Source organism: Oculina patagonica, chromosome 11, assembly GCF_052425735.1.
Source record: "Oculina patagonica isolate OP01 chromosome 11, crgOcupat, whole genome shotgun sequence".
NCBI lineage: Eukaryota > Metazoa > Cnidaria > Anthozoa > Scleractinia > Oculinidae > Oculina > Oculina patagonica.
The window spans coordinates 8,851,644-8,870,169 of record NC_135768.1 but is presented as its reverse complement, the minus strand read 5'-3'; the positions used below and the strand labels follow the sequence as shown (position 1 = coordinate 8,870,169).

Here is an 18,526-nt window from a genome sequence, read left to right as displayed (position 1 = left end):
TAAGTAAAAAATAACAAATAATCAAAAATAATCAAAACTCTTTTGCACGAGTGGTGATCATAGAAATCAAAGATACCTCAAGCCTTTTCTAATGGCCCACGCCTGTTTTATTGCGTTCCATTCACACAAAACTCGACAACGAAGAAAACGTTTGAAGTGTGTTTGTTTTTGTTTTTTAGAGTGAAAACACTTAATTAAAGCGAATGAAATAAACTTTTTGATTCTTTTCTTTGGCTTAGGTGAAGGAGGGGTCCGCTGAATTTAAAAATTGAGGGGGATAACTTAAGGTGGGGCAGGGAAGTTTATTTTCACTGTCTTTACAGCACGCATGTGTGTAAACGGATAACAGTGACTTGTTGGACAACCTGACAGAAATGCAGCAAGTAACCTACGATGGACTAGCATCGAGGAACCATCCATCGAGGAACCATCCATCGAGGAACGTCCAATACTTCTAGTCGCTTTATGCTACATAATCTGGAATTGAGTGCAGGCAGAGTTGAGCCGGCAGGATTGAAACATTCTTTACCCACCTACTAAATATTACTACGGAACTTAGCCTGTCTCTTTTTTTTTTTCCATTTTTTCCATGAGCCCGCCTGCTGGAAGTTAACCTTGCTGTTTCGTTTCTGGCATTTTTTTCTTCGCCAAATGGCTTTCTATAAATATCGACGGGAAGAAAAATTAATGCTCTACAATCTAACTGTTAAAATAAAGGCGGGAAAAGCTACCGCTTACCAATTGAATGAGCTTTAGTTAAAGTTTAGAGCTGTAACTAACGGTGGACTAGCTAATGTACCATTTTCGTCTTTCTGTTGTTTATTGATGCAAAGTTGTGGCTTTAGTTATAGCATAAATCTATAATTTTATTTGGCATTCGGCGACGGGAAGCCTTTACCAGATACAAAAAGAAAACTACTTACGGTACACCTAAAGTGAAAACCTATCTGATATAAGTTCAGTTTGACACAACTAGTCGTTTTAGAAAATTTTCGCATTGAAAAGCGCAGGAAGTGAACACATGAAAAATCAATCAACCAACTCATTCACTACTTGACCACTTTTGTGAATCATGACAACCGCTGTTCTGTAGGCCGTAAAAATTAAAGCGACCTTACAAATCGTTTTGCATGCGTTTTTCTCTCTTCCGTCCCAGTCACTTATCTCGAGATAAGCGAGTATGCGATCCCCGCAGTTGTCTTGAGCCACTAACTCAAGTAATACGAGACAGTTTCTGCAACAACTTAATCTTCTTTGAGAATAACATTTTGTTTCACAGTTCGCCATAAAAAAACGTTTTGGAGCAATTTCCTAAGCTAATTCTATAAAGACTACAAAAGAGTTATTTTGTTGTTCTTCTTTTTTCAACGTATTGCCAATGACACATCAACAGGAGATCTTTCTCTAATTTGCGTACTCATTAATAAGTTCCGTTTTATAGGTGAACTGTTCAAAGACAAAGTGTCATCTTACAACGCCTTTTGATTAATCTTATATTTTAATTGTTTGTTCTTTCGCAAGTCCCTCAGTCGTTTTGTCGCCTATCATTCTAAGACTCCACTGAGTGTGTTTCTGGAAATATAAAGTTTGTAAAACTAAGCCACAACGCAATTTGAAGCATAACGAGCGAACGAGTTCAAAGAAGTAATAGCTGTTTTTTATTCTCTGGATTAAAGCAAACTGAATGGCAAGGGCTCTTATCATGGAAATTTTAATTACTATTCTGTGTCAACTTCAATAGCGAGTACCAAAACACTCATAACGACTATCAGATAAGCTTATAACAAGGTGCAACTCTTTCATTTTTGGTAAGCTTTACATTAATTCCCTCTCTAAATCCATAGTGGTAAATTGGATGACCTGCTGCATAAATGAAGAAAGTATTTTTCGGCAAGCCCTCAAAACGTCGTTTTGAATATACTTTTAATTGTGCGGTGTTTATGATAGTTCAGTTTCGTGACTGTGCTTTTGTTAAGGCCCCCTTTACGAGGATAAAGAACCGAACAAAGGAACTTTTGATCAATATTTCAAACGATGATGATTTCGATGAGTTTTGAAACATTTTTCCGTCATAGAAATTCGTTAGTTATGTTTAAGGACAATTTTATCGCGAAATCATCTTTATGTACAATGCAAAGGGCGGCGAACGCAAGCACGTCCACTTTTATCTTAAGCGACTGTCTCAGTCAGCCATGGCACATCATTTGAACACCTGAAAAAACAGTTGTGTTTCCGAACGTCTGCTCACCATTTTCATATTGGAGAAGAATTTTTTCTTTTGTATTTTTCCTTTGTTTTGTTTTCTACAGCCCTTAGCGCCCTACTCATAAGATTGTAGTGAATAGAAAGACAAGAAAAATGAAAAGGGTTCTAATATAAGAATTTAGTTCTGTCAATTGGGTTTTCTTATATTATATTCTTTGAAAGTAATCGGAAATTGTGTTCGCAATCGTGTCGAGCAAATTGTTGTTAAGTATGTTCTTGTAGCAAAGACTAAAAAGTTTTGATGCACCGAGAAAATTCCGGGCTAAATTTTCGAGTCTGTTCGCACATGAAAGACTTGTATTTGTGCGGAGGCAATAAACGGCATACTACAAACATTAATTGACTAAATCTCATTAACAAGTCATAAAAAGTCATAAAAAGGATGTCTACAAAGTAAACTTTAATAATTGGGTCAAAGTACACAGAAAAAGCGCAATAAGATCGCACAATTACATCATGACGGTCCTAGATCGCTCTTCCTCTGAGCATAAGTACTCTTCGTTTTTAACTTTTTTTTCGTGCGAAATTTTCTTTCAATCATGCATACGACAAAGAAATTTTTTTTTCTTTAATTTCCGTGAAGACCTTACCACATCCTCTTTGGCACAAATTAAAATGTGAATGAAAGGTATCGGGTAACAAAGTTCATCATGTAGAACAGTTGTCTTCGCTTAGCAGTCAAGAACTATTGCTTTAGCACGTCTGTAACTTTCAGTTAAAAGATTTAACTTGTCATTTTCAAGGAAATCTATGCAAAATCCAATTTCCTTAATATTTTTAGCAATTTGGCCTTCTTTGACGCATTGTCCGGAGAATCTGAATGTAGACGCCGTATAGGCCATGCAAAATGGACGGTGTTCTTTTGTGTTCAAACGTTTGAATAGTACAGTGAATTTTAGAACGAAAACTGGGACAAGAAGTCACTTTTTTAATGAAGCAATTATTTGATCAAGAAGGTCCCAAATGGTAAAATTATTTTTGTATTTAATAACGTATAGTAAAACCGTGTTTTTAACATTTGCGCTTTCACACTTTCTCCTAGCTTTTGTAAATAAGGATTGAATTAACGACTTTATTAAAATCTCTGCCGAATAAACGCAATTTCTATTCGATAATATCTGAATGTGTTTACGTCATCTTGTGCTAAATAGACTAAAAGTTACACTTTCAAAAATTATATTTTCTGCTTATTTTCCTTTATCCGAGTGTATGGATTTGACTTTTAGGTAGACCACGCTAGTTCACAACAAAAGACCCATTAGACCCCTGTGTTGCAATGAACAAAAACTTAAAGGAACTTTCTACTTACTTTTAAAGACTTGCAAATTATAAACACTACATGCTGTTTTCTTCGACTTTTCTTAGCTACAAAATGGTAATTATAGCAGGTTGTTTCTATCGTTTTCGTTCGCCTGGCAAAGCGGCATTCGATCAAAAGACCGCAGAACTGAAATGGCATTTTTCTCTGAATACTATAATTCAGTAGGAGCACTTTAAATCATTTCTTTTCACAGACATTGAAGGTATTGTAGCAAATTCTTTAATTTACTTGATAGTTTTTTTATCGCTTTAGGACACGTTCGGTTTTATTCATAAACACGAACTATTAGGAACATCCGCCTATGTGCAGTTGAAGATACTCATCATCAATTTTCATTTGAATGGTCACACCTTTGGTTTTCACAGCATGACAAACAGTACCACGCGTATAGTAAAACCTGTGCTAGAAAAACATATATATTTTTCAAAAGCTCTATTCGAATAGCCACGCTTTATTAACCAAAAGTTAAACCGCTTTTAGTTCAACAGCACAATCAAAAATATACTGATCAGTTTTTATTACATGGTCCTTTCAGAGTTCGGATACAGAATACTCGTCTTTTCAGACAATTGTATCCCTGGTAACTCAAACTCGGAAACTAACAACCCCGCTACTCACTAACCTCCATCCCTGGAACTTTAGTCAGTGGTTAATGAAACTCCGCTTTGTAACTGTTTTGCGTATTCCCTTCAGAGCTCGGTTGCCGGGATCAGCTAGTGCATAAAGTTAATCACCCTGCATGCTCTTGAACTTAAGTGAGCTGCTTTGTAATGCGTATTTAGACCTTGCGGGATCACTAGTGCGTACCAAAAACACCGGACGAATTTAGATGAGTCATAATTAGGTTTAAACAGGACGAGTGTGTGGAACAAGTCAGAAGATAACTTTATCTGACGATACTATAATTACAAAGTATAGTAGAAAAACCTTAAACTCTTGAAGGCAATGAAGAGTTATAGTGACTTTTTCAAATCTGGTTCAAATCCAACCCAACAAGAGTCAATTTGAATGATAAATTTCCAGACGAGTTTCGCTTCAACAAAAAACAACCCTAGTAATATGCACAAAGACACAGGTACGGGGCTACCGGTCAGTTATTGTCAACATATGGCATAAAAGTCTTGAATCTGCCAGGGGGTTTGAGAGGATAAATTTAGTTTGAAACGATACCTTATACCGCTACACATTTAGGCTAACTCTTATTCTTACACTTTTCCGTGTGTTCCTGAGCTGGGCTGCTCTTTTGGCGCTACCAGAGAGTCGTTCCCTCGTTGATCGTTCCAATCATTGGTAATTTATTCACGTTTGATTATTGTCTGGACGAGGAATTAATAGCAACGAGATTAAAATAAGAATGACTCAGAAAAGGGTTGAAAAATTGCTTTTTTCATGAGTTTGTAGAATAAAGACTTCTTTCTGCATTTGTTTTCCTTTTCCTTTTTCCTTGTTTTGGGCGAACTCTCACCTGCTAAATGTCAATGCAGATTGAGGCATTCGTTCGTTGACATAAATCCGCGAATTTTCTCTGAACTGTTCGTTGCTTAGCCATGGCCTAAAACCTAGCAGAACTGATAAATGATAACCACAGGCTGTATTTTTCCAGCTGCTCTGATGAATAGCAAGATAAAAACAGAAATTAAAAAGTTATTTTGCGAACTCAAGCATGGCGGCACAATAGGCTTTAAAAATGTACTTTTCAAAATGTACTTGAATTTTTAATGCTGTTCGGTTTAATTTCTAACTTTTGTTCAGCTAAAGTTCCACGTTGTAAAGCATAATAGATACATAATAAATACAACAAAGCCTACAAAAAATTGAAAAGGTGCAGAACTGCTTTTAACGTCTCTAAAGATAAAGCCTTCTAATTCACCACATACAGAGATTCCAAAGATTTATGCTAATAAGCTTTAATAGTCCCCTCGCGAACCTGTGTTTCCTTCGCGGCCACCTAATAAAGGTGGCTTAATTTAAAAAATATTTTGCTGATTAAAAAGTTTCATAGCAATAATTTGAACTGAAATTGTTGCCACACTGTTTTGTCTCTGGAATAGAATATCTAACAGCTCCAAACACCTGAAAGAACGAGAATAGTGGGCGAAATATAGGTCTCCATGCTTTCCGCTCAATTGAAACGTTTGGCAGGATGACGAACCGTCATCAAAGAATTCAGTGACAATATTTTGTATTCGTCACATTATTTTTAACAGCAAATCCAAGTGGAAAGGTCGAGGACATAAACCTGTCCGATATGAAGTCGACTAAAGGCAAAATTCCAGCACCAAAGGACAATATGTGTCCCGAGCTTTCAATACTGACCAGCTCAGGGCAGTAATACCCTTCTACTGAATGCTGTTTTATTCAAAATATATATTGCTTTAGCTATAAAGCTTTTTTTCCTTATTGCACCTTAGTTTTTCCTTGCATACTCCATCCAAGCAGAATTTTTGACCCGCTGAATAAATACAAAGAAAGGGAAGGCCTTAATTTCATGCAACATAACCGCGCTGCTGCCCAGCTGCGAGGTCTTTAGAGCTTTTATAATTTCCTTGTTAACTGTTAATTATTCACTGTGTTTTCCGTTGTCGTGGTATAGACTTTAATATGCTCAAGTATTATTTTTTTATAATGTGCGTCTTTCTTTTTTAATTCGACATTTTAGAGCTCGAGAATCATCCATTTAGCTGGAAGACGGTCGGCTTCGATGAAGTGGTAATTTGTTGCGTGTGAAAATGTGAGGTAGTTTTATGCAAGTAGAACCAAATTCGAAGAAGTTCAAAGGATGAATAATCCTCGAATTGTGTACCTCACGTGACCTGCGCGTAAAGGAATACAAAGGACCATCGTACAAACTTTTCTCTCTTCATAATTAAGGACATTTTAATCATAGATCAAAAGCAGACGAATTTATTTCATTTGACTTCATGTACTTACATGTAAAATCAAAAAAATGAAATCCATATTTTAATTTTTTATGATGAAATTAGAGTTTGTAAAATGAAGTGGCGTTGTTGGTTCACGGTATTTTTTGGTACACGGCGGCGCCATTTTAGTCGATATGCAAAAAGCTGAATCTCACAATAAAAGAAAAAATTGGAATGGTCTATTGTGCTTCACCAACAGTCAGAATTTAGCTGACATCAAAATTTATGCAATTAAAGTACGTAATACTTTGTACTTAACTTCAAAATTTTCTTAAAGAGTTTATTGATTGAGGCTGAACGCAAATGTTTTTTTTCTACCAGGTTCGTAACAGTCACCTTTGAATGGAAATAAAGTTATTTAAACAGCAACTAATTATAAAGTCATTTAAACGCAAAAAGCGGATTTATTGTTAGCATAGAACAATAAACACAGTTTATTAATTTCTGCAGAAAAGTCCGGCGTAATAAATTTTCACTATTATTTAGCACCTTCTACTCTCATCTCTACTTTTTCAAGTATAAACGCTTTTCCCCTTTTATACCTTTTTTACCTTTTCTTGGTTAATACTTGCAGCGTTAATTCACATAAATATAATTGTCTTAAAAATTTTGATGATGTTTGTTTAACGAGTACATAATAACGACAATAAAAGGACAACCGGAAAACCAAAAGGGAAAAAATTAGCTTTAGCATTTAAGCCTAACAATTCACAATTGTCATACCTTTTTAAACTTGTTATAGATTTTTCCTTACTGTATTTTTTATTCTTTTAAGTAATATTTTCATGGTCACCTTAATTGTTGAACAGTGATTTTCAGATAATGTTTATTTTAACAAAGAATGAATAATTAGAACGTCGGTGTTTATTCATCAAGTTTACTAAAGGACGAAGCTATAATAAACGTTTGACCAAAACATTCGGTTTTTAGCACAATTTTAATTCCGGCAAGCCTTTGCACAAACACGCTATAATAAATATATTTTTAAAAAATCCACATTCGGTTAACACGTTTATAGTTACCAAAATTGTCTGAACAATTTTTTAATATTGACAAATGTTTGTTTAATAAAGCACAATGAATAATTACGTCAAAAGTTCCTGTGTCGCATTTTCCTAGCAACTACTGTTGAAAAAGTTAACAAAAAGTTACCCAGAAAGTTACGTTTCATGATATTTTTTTATTTCAGATTAATTTTGAAAAATTACGTTTTTTAGTTATTACGCGTTTAGTCGTTGAGAAAATTGGTCTTCGTTGTCTTGCTCTGTTAGCTCGTTAGTTTAGTCGTGTAAATAACTATTGAAAGTAGAAAATTTGTTAGTTTATTTAGGACAGCAAGGTCAAGAAGGGGAAATGGTCAATTAAACAATTGATTTACTGCAGACCGGCTTCAAGTCTACTTTTAAAGCCCTTTTACGTTCAAACGTACAAAAACAACTGTTCAATTAACAACTTTTATACATCAGGTATAATTTGGTTTTAGCAATGTTAGCACTTTGGCTTTTAGAGTTATGTTAAGTACACAATGTTTTCTAAAATCTTTCGCCGTTTGTCGGAGTGATGTTAAACAAAACTTTTTCAACTTTTAAGGAGAGCTAAATTCTCAAAATTAAAAATATATCCAATTTCATTTTAAGTGCAACATATAGAATAACGACTAACATCCCATAAAATAACTACTTAACGGCTTTCAATTGAGTTGTCATACATAACGGTGTATAATAATGTATCTAAAATCATAAAAGTTACAACCCCCTGTGCAGCGTATTAAACAACACCACATGAAAGTGCTGATCAATAGCTTTCATTTGAATGGTCATTTTATCCAAAGACTTAAAAGATAGAAGCTTCCGTGCATGTAGTGCATAATAAACAGCACCACATGAAAGTGCCGCTCAATAGCTTTCATTTGAATGGTTAAAAAGGAGCATTTGTCCAGCTGGAAACTCATTAATTTACGCAGGTTTTGATTTTGGGAGTAAAAGGATCGAAAAAACATTATCACCGTGTCTTCATTTAAAATTGGAATAAATGTAGGAAATACTCTTTCATTTTATGAGAATACGTTTGATCAACTTTAACCGTTAGGTCAAGTGACTTCTAAACAGCTTTGAGCTTTACGAAAACTTGTGAAATAATAATGTAAGTTTGCGAATTTTTAAAACTCAGAATTAAAGTGTTGGCAAATATATTCTAACACATCATTTAGTGGTAAATGGTTCCCCTACGCTGGAATATCGACCGTAAAAAACTGCCCAAAGAACGTCTTCAAATAATTTCTTCGTTTCCATCCGGTTTCTCCAGATTGTTTTATGTATCTTTTGCGAAAATGGTTGAAATTAAAATTATTCATACAGTATTTCAAACATTTTATATCAATCGCCTAAGGAGCATTTTGTTTCCCTCAGCCTGTTTAAATTGGTTAGAGAAGCGCTAAGCGGATATAAACAATATATAATTAAGGTCGATACTTGAGAGAGACATTTTGTCGCATTCACAAGGAATTTCGGATCACAACAGACCAGATTTTCGGAACTAGACGAGCTAAGCTGGTTTGCACTGTTTATTACAAATTTATTTGGCCGATTCACACCTTCAGAAATTTGACAAAAGTGCCCTCACGCAACACTGTTTAACAAGGATGTTTTGCCTTGTAGTTATATGCAAAGTTGTGTTCTGCTAAACTTCAGCTATTGAAAAGATCTGAATTTATTAACAATGCGAAGGTTAACTTTGCTGACGTTTTTTCCCCAAAGCTGAACCAATTTTCCCACAATCCCAAGGAATCTAATCTATTGACACAGCCAAACGCAGTTCCAACTCATTCATCATTGTTTTTACAATTTCAACAAGAAATTCTGCTATGACCAGTCTTGCAGAAATGTCAGTGAACTGTGCACCACAAAATTCAGGTAAACAATCTTACTGTTTTTGTTTTTTTGTTTTTTTGTTATCAATGCAAAAGATTAAAGCTTCAACGTTAAGTTGTGCTCGATACATGAAAGGATTCCAATTAGAAGATTTGTAGTTCTCCCGCATGACTCAATTACACTGTCCATTTGTTTATATCAATTTTTTGATAGCGCTTGTTGTATTATTTTAAGCTTGTCTCTCTAAATTTAAATTAGTAGTTCGGCTCAGTAAGTAGGCTACAATTTCGGACAGTATTTCTTGAAGAAGATCGTTACTCGATCGCTGCTGTTGGTTTAGTTACACAATAATAAACTTTAGAGAGGATAGTACGAGCGCAACACGTATCAAACGTTTTTCAACGTTTCAATCCAAACTTAGTTTAATTAAAACCGTGCAGTATTCAATGAATGCGCTAGATGAAATCTCTTTAGCCGATTATTTATCTTTTTTTGCAATTGCAAGCTTCAACGCAAACGTTGAGCTGGAACTCACTCATTAAGTAAAAAAAATGTAGAACTTTACAAAACAAAGAATGCAACGTTCTTGCACACAAAAGCGTGACTTTGTCCAGCAGAAGTCTTGCGCTTCGCTTCCAATCTTTAGTAATTCATGCCCTGCTACTCCTTTTAGTTAAAATTTAAGGGTTATCCTTTGACCTTTATTTGGGAGTAATGTCATTACAGCGTGGCCAGAGCCCCTTTTAATATAAAGTTTATTATCATCTTATTTGATCTGAAAGAGTTAAGCTTTTCTTTGTTCCAAAGCCCAATAAACCCTGCTCCACACCCAAAACTCGTTTGCAAGTTAACCGTCTCTAGTCGCATCCTATAATTTAATAGAGCAAAGGACTTGTTTTTGCCAAGCAACGACATATTGAAAAATATTAGCAACGTTTCATCCTTGTGAAATTGCTGATCATATTTAAACATATACGACTGAAGGCTTATTGAAAAAAGTATAGTAGATTTTTTTGTTTCACCCGTTGTTATTAAAACTTTGAGATATCTACGATCATATTGCGTTAAAATAAACGAAACAAGCAAAAGAATACGAATGCCACATTTTTATCGTCTTGGAAATCATTTCACCTGTAAATTTGGTAAAAATTAATGCTTATTAATTCCATTCTTGATCTTGTGATAACAGTGTTTTATTTTATTGCTACCTTGGATTTTAGTTGTGAAATATAACAAAACATTTTTATGTTGCTAAACAATTTCCCTGACGACATAGCAAATGCTACTTCGTATGTTGCCTTATGTTGAATATTATTTTGTTCTTTGTTTTAGTGGAGACAAAAATGGGCCACCCTCTGTTTCTTGGAAATGCAACTTTTTATACTCCGTTGGTGGGATGAGTTTAAAATTAGACTGAAATCGAATACTAAAATTGGGTAGCATAAAATATAGGGATAAAAGCAAAACTAATACGTATATTTATGCAATCAGATAAATATTTTCCATAAAGCAAGCCCGCAGGAGCAATTAGGTATATTGTTAAATAATCGGGCATATTGTATAACTCGCGGTTACGACAAACACGTTTTAAATTTAAAAAAAATTCAAATTTCAAAAAAGCAAGGAAAAACATGCATCTGTCCCATTTATTAGGAGACTTATTTCGATTTTCACTTCTTATTTCTTCTTAAGTTATATCGGGGTTTAATAAACAAACTGGGCCATTTTTAAAATGAGTATTTACAGCAAGGCTGAAGATGATTGAAAATATACTTACAAGGAAAAACCAAAACGTTTTCAGCTAAGCTTAAATCGTCTTCTCTAAATTATATAGAATAATAACACTTTAAGCTCCATTTTGATATCATGTTTCTTGTGTCGGAGTTGTTAGCATTTTTCTCTTCTTCTCTTAAATTTTTATTTTCTTGTCTCATCTCAATGGATACGTACATATGTACATGTACAATAAGCTCCTTTTTATTTGAAAACAATTATCTTCAATCGTAAAAATGTTTTCTTCTCTCACTTTTCACTCGTTTTGATGGTTAATCAGGGTTTTGTTTTTTGGGAATGTAAATGTTCCGGGAATTGTGTTGTTTCTTGTATATTGTTATTCTCTTCAACATTTTATGCTTCTACTCTTGTTATGTGCTAAACAACTTCTCCTACCGAAAACTCCAAATTCACTTTAAAGGCACTGTGTCAGGATTTTAGCCAAATTTAGACAGAAGAAAATTATAATATAAATTATGGAATTAAAGCAGTCAGTCAGTCAGTCAGACAAAAGAAAATGGCCACCATATGGAGTGAAATACAAAAATAGCCACTTAAAACAGTAAAGGAACATTTCAATAACACAGCAAATACAAAAGAAGGCAAAATATTGAAAAAGATTAAAACCTGCGATGGCGATGTGGGTACTTTTATAAACAGTTAAGCTGAGCAGTTTTCAAAGTTAATCCCATTTGTTTTTAACTTTAAATTTTAATGCCCGGGAGACATATTTGTCTGTAATAAAGCTATAATTTTGTCATTTAGATGCTTAAAGTAATTTATTCGCTAACATTAGGTTTCATAGCGAGTATTTGGCAAAAGTTAATAAAAAAGACTAAACTCGATCGTGGCACAGTCTCCTTAGTATTAGTACACTAGGCTAGATACCATTTTGTGAAAATTACAATGATCTCCTTGTTCGTTGGTAAGGCATACAGTCTCGAATGTCCGGGATACCTTAATTTTATAAGACTTTCTTCTTGAAATAAAATTTAACCTTGGTGGTCAGATCTTTGCAGGTAGATAAATCTTTTAGACTCACCAGTTTGATATTCTCTCTACTCCGTTGTAAAGACATTTTAAATTTCAATGCAGATCGCCTTTTATGAAATTATTAAGGAATCAATTTACGAGGGTTTTGAAGCTTCAGTTTCCCCGTTTTATGTGGAATTTATTATCATCTAGGATTTTCTATATCAGGGGAAATTTTATCTTTACTTTTGACAAGTGGGTAAATTTTTAGGTTATCTTAAAATTGGCTGCTTTTAACACTTTATTTTTTTGATTACATCTTGTGATGTTTTTAAACTAGGGGTCGAATGTATATTTTCTCTCTTTTACAAAATTTGAGCAGTCTTATAATTAATTATTTTTCTTTGCACAATTACTTTGGATTAACAGAACAGGTCGTTGTCGCCCCAACAAAGCAATGTGTCACCTTTTTGCCAGGCCAATTTGCAGAATGATACATTCACTTCATGCGAATGGCGTCTTAACGACTCATTTTACACACAATACCATGTTATTTATTGAAACTAAGGTTGTAACTCCCGTATCTACCACCCACTCCCTAACAGCGGTGGAAATTTAAAAGTTCACGCCAAAACGTTTTCATCCTAGCCGATTCTATATCACTACGACTTTGCCAAACTTGTTGAATCCAGTCTCAAAGATTCTAAAAATTTGATATTATACATCAAAAGGGTTTGTGTGGGGTTGCTCCGGGAACCCATTCAAGTGCCTGGAGCCATTGTCTGTTTTGTTGACAAAAGCAGCAGATGTACGGCCCTCTATGGACAGCAAATGGCACGTTGTTTTTCCGCGACCTGCCATTGTGCACGGCAGTTTTGAAGCATTAATTCAACGATTTTTGAACAAATACAGCTGTATGGGAAATCAAAACAGCCCTCCTCGACAAAAATAGCGCTCAAACTGTTGATATTTTCAAACGGGCGATGTGTTTAACTTTAGGGAATTTGTTCGTTTATCCGCTTTTAAATGCCACAGATGATTGTCAGTTTTAATTGGCTTATTTCCGTATTACAAGAAGTAAGATTGCATAGAGTTGTTTTTGTACGAAAGTAAGCCCTGCATGGTAATTAAAGAATGTGTTGGCGACTACTTCAAACCTTCCTTTTTCTTTTTCTTTGATATTTTAAAGGCGCTAAAGATCATGCCGAATGTTTGAGGAAGAAGTTAAGAATTCCACTAAAAACGTGTCAACTGCCTTTCTTGTTGAAGAATTCGGCGCTAAATCAAACAGAATGGTCAATTTGACAGTGCGGGAGTAATTCTTTGATTTATTTCTCGCCCCTGAGTTGAACTGCATACATTGAATGGAACTGAATTGTTAGCTGTTGATTAAAAAGTCCGTCTTTTGTGACTGGTTATTAAAGTATCAAAGTTCCAAATTGAGAAACAATGGAAAAGATGATTGATCATGAATGTCTAAACTTTGCAAAAGTGAAAATATATTGATTAAAATTTCGAGATTTTTTATCGTCAAAAGCCCTCGCTTTGTACACATTTTGAATACAAAATCTAGAAGGTCGGCAATTTGGTTTCAATATCTAGCCACAATTGAGCGCTTAAAACGCTGTTTGTTCAGGCCACAGATACTCCAAATGAAATAGGCCATCCTAGATGCTTAAACAAACAAGTTTGTCTGAATCTATTTCATGCTAATGACAAACTAATTGAGGCACTGGACACTTGATGCTATTCTGACGTCTACACTAAAAGGGGTTTTGTTCAACTTATGGCTTGGACAATATCATTTCAAAAGCGGGAATGTTTAGATTAGTCAACAAAGCTTCCAACCAGTGCTGAAACAAAATCGCTGCCTAATCACGAGTTAGGCTCAGTCTATTTAATACGGGCGTGCAAAGCGGTTTGTCTCATTCGAGGCAACGATCGTCAGAGACACAACACTGAGGTACACCAAGCCATCCATCAGTTATTCGCTAATATGCTTCCGTGTCCATTTTCTCCAGGGCAAGTCGCCAAAGTATGCCAGTTTCTTCAAAATAACGGAGAAATAGACCGCCTCTCTCGATTTCTCTGGTCTTTGCCTGCGGAAATAGACAACGATCCCAAAACTACAGAGACAATTCTTGTCTCTAAGGCTGTGGTTTATTTCTATCAAAACAACTTTAAGGAGTTGTACGCCATTCTCGAGAGCAACAAGTTCTCTAAAGAGAACCACGAGCGACTGCAGTGCCTCTGGAGGACAGCGCATTACATTGAAGCAGAACGACAGCGTGGTCGACCCTTGGGTGCTGTGGGCAAGTACCGTGTCAGGAGAAAGTATCCCCTTCCACGGACGATTTGGGATGGCGAAGAGACTACTTACTGCTTCAAGGAGAAGTCAAGGAACATTCTAAATAAGGCGTACACCGAGAATCCATACCCCACTCCTCGAGAGAAGTACGAGCTGGCAAAGATGACTGATCTTACCGTGACGCAAGTCAGCAACTGGTTCAAGAATAAGAGACAGCGAGTGCGAGCTGCAGAAATGAGAAAAGGGTAAGCCCTCGTTCATGTGTAATGCTCTTTAATATGTAACTCGAGAATTCTTTTGATTGTTTTGAATTATTTTAAAAAATCTAAAACACATTAAATTTACAAAATAGCGCATGATTACACTTTTCTTTTATTGTTTAGTACATTTTCTCTAACTCGAGAGAAGCGATTTACTTTGCTACATTTTTATGTTATTTATTTATGGATTTCGTTCCTGAATTTTATGAGAAGAGTGAAGAGTATAAATTCATTTCCGTACCGATCGATAAGTTGAAACAAAAAGGTAACCTGTTGGTATATAATAAGGGGATCCAAAATCATGCAGCAACGGGATTTCGTTCAACTTGCGTCGATTGTTAATTAATGTTTGACCCGCTCGCAAACATTTATGTTATCATTTCTCGTGATCTTCGTACTTTTGTTAGGGCTACGGAAAAAAAATTTAAGTAACAGTAAATTTCGGCAATTCCAAAACGAATACTCGTAGTTATTAAACCGCCGTTTAAGCAAACCTTGAATTTTAAAATTTAACGTGAAGGTTGATAATAGCGGTATCAAACGTGACACAAATTTTAGAGTTTTATTTAAGGTTTACTTTTATTGTTCACGAATATACTTTCTACATAAGGTTGTATTCTGTTTTTACTCCCATTGTTTAAGAGCGAAATTAGGGCGACTTGTTTAATAAGGAAATTATTGGTTAAGATTTTACGACCCCATTAACACCCTATTCCATACGATTACTTGTTAATAGGAAACGATTATCATCGGAAAATTTAGACAACAAAGAATTGTACCAGAAGCCCTTCATTACAAGACAGAAGAACTAAAAAAGAACATTCGACATCTGCTTTTATTTGAGACTTTCAATTGTAAAATGCTTCGGTACTAAAATCAATGAATTATCAAATGGGTATGGTTTGTATATGGAAACAATAAATTCAGCGCAATGTAAGGGCAAAACATTGCGCATTTTGCCAGAAATTGATAGTGATAAATAAATTAGCCTTTTACAATACTGTAAAATTTCCCGTTGCGTTTTTTCTGAACATTAATAGTGCTGCGGTGAGAAACTTGCTTACCGATAATTTTAATATCTAAGATTCACTTCAAATTGATTTTTTGTACAATAGGATTGTTTTCGTTCAGTTGTGTTAACTTGAGTGAAGAAAACAGAAAACGAATATCCACCGTAAACGATTTTTGTGAAAAATTTATTTAATGATTTTACTTGCGTGGTGAATCGAGACTGGCCAAACGGGAAGTGCTTTTCGACAAGTTGTGGGATTGTTTTTGTCTAATGTTTAATGAAGATGTCATTCTTAAATGTGAAGTCGATTTTTAAGGTAAATTATCATAAAACTTCAGCTACTTGAGCTTAAGAACTTAAATTCAAACTAACGAACTTTGTTGAAAACTATGAATGTCGTTTCCTTGTAAAAATCTCTTAGTTCATATAATCTTGGCTCGATTTCTTTCCCCGTTGTTTCCAGCAAAAGGAGGATCAAATTTCATATCGGTGTATAGCGCTCCTGGGTAAACTTCACTGGTATTTGAATGCGGGCAGAAGCTTATCACTGAATCAACAGCTTTGATACTCAAGCTTCAATCATTTGCCCGGCCCAAATGGAAAAAAGGTTTTAGCGTTGTTTACTTTTCATTTTAAAACCTTGCCAGTATTTATGCACCTGCGCGGTGAAAAACCAACCGAAAATATTAGCTAATGGGGTGAGCCGTCATCAGCACGAGATGCGATACCGATCAATATCAAGACCGGTCGGTCTTCAAGTTTATAATCGTATCATAAATCACACTCGTTTTAGTGAATATCTTTGGAAGCTTTGAAATACGGTAGTTTTGTTTTTGGTGCTCGATTGTCAAGCAAAAAGTCATGATCGATTATTTAAAGTCTTGTTAAGTTTGATATTCGGTATTTTTTTATGGTTTCGTTGCCGCATTTGTTTATATATTTTTATAACTCGTCTCGAACCGGAAAATGGATACAACAATAGCGATCTGTAAGTTGTTAAACCTATTATTTTCAAATCAGTGATCCAAACTCATTTTCTCTACACAATATGCATACATTGTACTACAGACGTGTGATGAGAAAACTGTATCACTAAGTTTTCAGGATTAAGGATAAAATAAATGACTCGCCAACAGTTTAGGAGAATTGATATTCCGAGCTAATCAAACATGCAGCTTGTGAAAGTAAGAAACGGATCACCAACTGAATGAAAAATTGTTTTTGGTTTTTGGTTTCATATAGGTCTCGCAACAATGCTATAGAAATGCACGAAGATTAGTAAAGACTATTTGTATGTTGTTATTAGTGAACGATTGATTCATTTGAGGAACTAAACGGTAACATTTACAAATTTGGTCATTGTTTTCGAAAAACCATACGTAATTTTACCTGCAGATTAATTTTACTGAGCTTAAAAACTTGCTTTGTGTAACATAATAGTAGAAAACATTTTAATGCACCTTCTATGTGCCAACGGTTTTCTTTCCAGTACCTTAAAAGATAGTGGATTTCAATAGATTTTATCGGTTTAGCTATTGAGTAAGACATCTGTTTAAAAAATGGTGTCCAATTTATATTTAAATGGCTATTGTTTTGTCGTTGGTGGCCTCGTGTTTTCGTTGCCGCATAAAACTGTTTTCTATCTGTTATTCGGTCCTAAACAATAGTTATTTAAGCTACCTCTTTTTTTCGATATATTATTGCGGTTTTGAAACTCTCAGAAAGCTTTAAATCTAAATGGAGCCCATTTGCTCTTGAATACATCACCATAACCTCAATAGCGTATCGTTTTGATCGATTATCTTTGTTTTACACCGTATTCTAAGATATCCTTGACTACAAAGACAATAGCCTTCAGTTAATTATTATTTTTTTAATCCATTTTAAAAATTGTTTTGTTTTCCTTAGAGAATACTTGTAGGAAAATCAAAACAAATTACGAAACAAGAGAAGTAATTTTCATTTACGAATACCTTTTACGAATACCTTTTGTTTTTGTTATAAAAGTCAGAAAAGTAATTAACGGCCTTAATTTTAGTGCATTGAAGAAATTGTTAAGCAATAAAATGGATCAAACGTAAGGAATGTAAGGATTGATTTTATGTGATTGTAGTAATTGTAAGTACTATGAAAAGGCAAAAAAAAAAAATTTAAAAAAAGTATTCACTGTGTTCTTCCTAGGGGCCTGGAGCAAGACGGCATGATGAAGATGAAAGGGCCTGGGCGCTCCATGATGTTCAGTTATGATGAACTGCGATCTCACTTTCCCTACCTCATACCTCAAGCTCCCATCTTACCGACGCCTCAGCCTTCTGTGTCAGCGGCGTATTTGCAAGAGCTACATGCGCACGCGCATGCACAGATTCATCACTCGTATGTGCCAGTTCAAACATACCCAGCATACGTTTCGGGAAGTCCTCATCCACGCACAAGCACGTGCACCAGTACGCATGCGCAAAGCAGCCCATTGAGCCTGTCTTCTGAAACGAGCGCTTTCGAACCTATTTACTCCAATCGGCATGGATACGAGAAATTTTAGTCTAAAACTTTAATTGTTTATATTGAATAACTTGTATAAAGCGGTTACCAACCTAAGAAAATGCATGATATTATCGAAATTTAGTAACTTAAGTTTAAGGTAATTTTTATTTAAAATCTACAGATTTATGTAATTCCTTTGCAAAGTTTGAAAGCCACTGGCAATTTAATACAGGCTTTTACTAGTATAGCACTGAACGCCGGAACAACTTTTGCTGCTAAAGTTTTGAAAGCTGGGAATTGAATGTAAAGAAGTGTGTTTTTACCATATCGCTTTATTCCATAC

The 18,526-nt window shown here is 34.9% G+C and overlaps 1 protein-coding gene across 2 annotated transcripts in view; it reads left to right on the top strand.

Moving 5' to 3' along the window:
- The window catches only part of LOC144631058 (homeobox protein SIX6-like), a 22,548-nt gene extending 4,022 nt beyond the window's left edge, over window positions 1-18,526 (top strand). The window contains exons 1-3 of one of the 2 annotated variants that reach the window (XM_078489431.1): window positions 9,381-9,419; window positions 14,144-14,675; window positions 17,884-18,526. In XM_078489431.1, the coding sequence (XP_078345557.1) occupies window positions 9,389-9,419; window positions 14,144-14,675; window positions 17,884-18,241 (921 nt within the window). In that variant the 5' untranslated portion in view covers window positions 9,381-9,388 and the 3' untranslated portion in view covers window positions 18,242-18,526. Of the gene's footprint in view, window positions 1-9,380; window positions 9,420-14,143; window positions 14,676-17,883 lie in introns of those variants that run through there. The other variant, XM_078489430.1, reaches the window with a different exon arrangement.